Raw genomic sequence first — 1,331 nt, forward strand, 5'->3', positions numbered from 1 at the left:
CCCCCCGGAGCCGTGCCCGGAGCCCGGAGGCAGCGGTACCTGGATGACCCGCATGTTGAGGCCAGTCTCCTGTGCCAGCTGCTCCCTGATGTGCCGGGTGGGTTTTGGGGTGGCCGCGAAGGCGGCTTTCAGAGTCTCTAGCTGTTTGGCTTTGATGGTGGTGCGAGGTCCCCGCCGCTTGGCCCCCAGGTTCTGGTCGTCGTTTTCGTTGCTGCCCGTCTCCTTGTCGGACACGTTGGCGCTTTCCGAGTCCTTGGCGTCGTCCTGGGAGGGGTCTTGAGAGTCGGGGGACAGGCTGGGGTCACTGCCGGTGGTGGCTGGGGGAGAGCAAACCGGGTCATGGTCAGCCGGGGGCGGCCCGGGGGAAATAACGACCGTGATGGACAGGCCGTGGTACGATAGGGCAGAGGAGGGGAGAGGAGAAAAAAGGGAGAGGAGAAAGGGAGAAGAAAAATAAAGGAGAGACAATGGAGAGGAGAAAGAAATGAAACGAAAAGAAAGAGAGAGGAGAAAGGACAGGAGAAAGAAGGGAGAGGAGAAAGAAGAGGAAAAAGAAGGGAGAGGAGAAAGAAGAGGAAAAAGAAGGGAGAGGAGAAAGGACAGGAAAAAGAAGGGAAAGGAGGAGAGAGAAAGGAGAAAGGAAAGAAAAAAGAAAGAAAAAAGAAGGAAAAGAAGATAGAAAGGAAAAGACGGGAGAAAGAAGAGGAGAAAGGAAAGGAGAGAAGAAGGGAGAAGAGCATCTCATGCCAAGGAGCAGCCGGGGCTGAGCACATCCCTGCCCGCATCACCCGGGCTGCGCTCCCTCACCTGAATGCAGGCTGTTTTCTTTGGCAGTATTGCTGTTATTTAGGTAATCTTCTTTGCAGACAAACTTGTTCTCGTCTATGATGTAGAGCTCCTCGCCGGTGGAGAGTTGCTTGTTACACATCATACACGTAAAACAGTTCAAGTGGAACACTTTGCTCCGCGCCCTGCGGACCAGGTCGCTGGGGGAGATGCCCTGGGCACAGCCCGCGCACTTGGTCCCGAAACACCTGCAGAGAGAGGCCGGGCAGCGGGTCAGCAGCGCCCGCAGAGCCGCGGGGCCCCGCGCCCCTCACCGCGGCCTCCGCTCTCCCCGTCTGGCCGTGCAAAAACGCAATTAAACAAAATACGGCGTCCCCGCGCGGAGGGCTCTCTCTTCCTAACGAGCGAATTCTTGACGTTGTATTTTTTAAAAAATAAAAACCAAATCGGCCTGGGCAGCGGGGCTGCGGGACTGATGGACCCCGGGGTTGCGCTGCCCAAGGTGTCCCCTGCGCCCCGACACCGCGTTAATAACGACGCTCTAA

General features: G+C 57.0%; 1 protein-coding gene across 1 annotated transcript in view; it reads right to left on the reverse strand.

The window, feature by feature from the left end:
- LHX1 (LIM homeobox 1) overlaps nucleotides 1–1,331 on the reverse strand; it is an 11,542-nt gene that overhangs the window by 3,281 nt on the left and 6,930 nt on the right. Inside the window, exons 2-3 of the mRNA XM_029964623.1 lie at nucleotides 808–1,034; nucleotides 12–317 (exon numbers count right to left, since the gene is read on the reverse strand). Coding sequence (XP_029820483.1) covers nucleotides 12–317; nucleotides 808–1,034 — 533 coding nt within the window. The remainder of the gene's footprint in view (nucleotides 1–11; nucleotides 318–807; nucleotides 1,035–1,331) is intronic.

This window comes from Manacus vitellinus, unplaced genomic scaffold (genome assembly GCF_001715985.3).
Source record: "Manacus vitellinus isolate BGI_N305 unplaced genomic scaffold, ASM171598v3 scaffold_76_pilon, whole genome shotgun sequence".
NCBI lineage: Eukaryota > Metazoa > Chordata > Aves > Passeriformes > Pipridae > Manacus > Manacus vitellinus.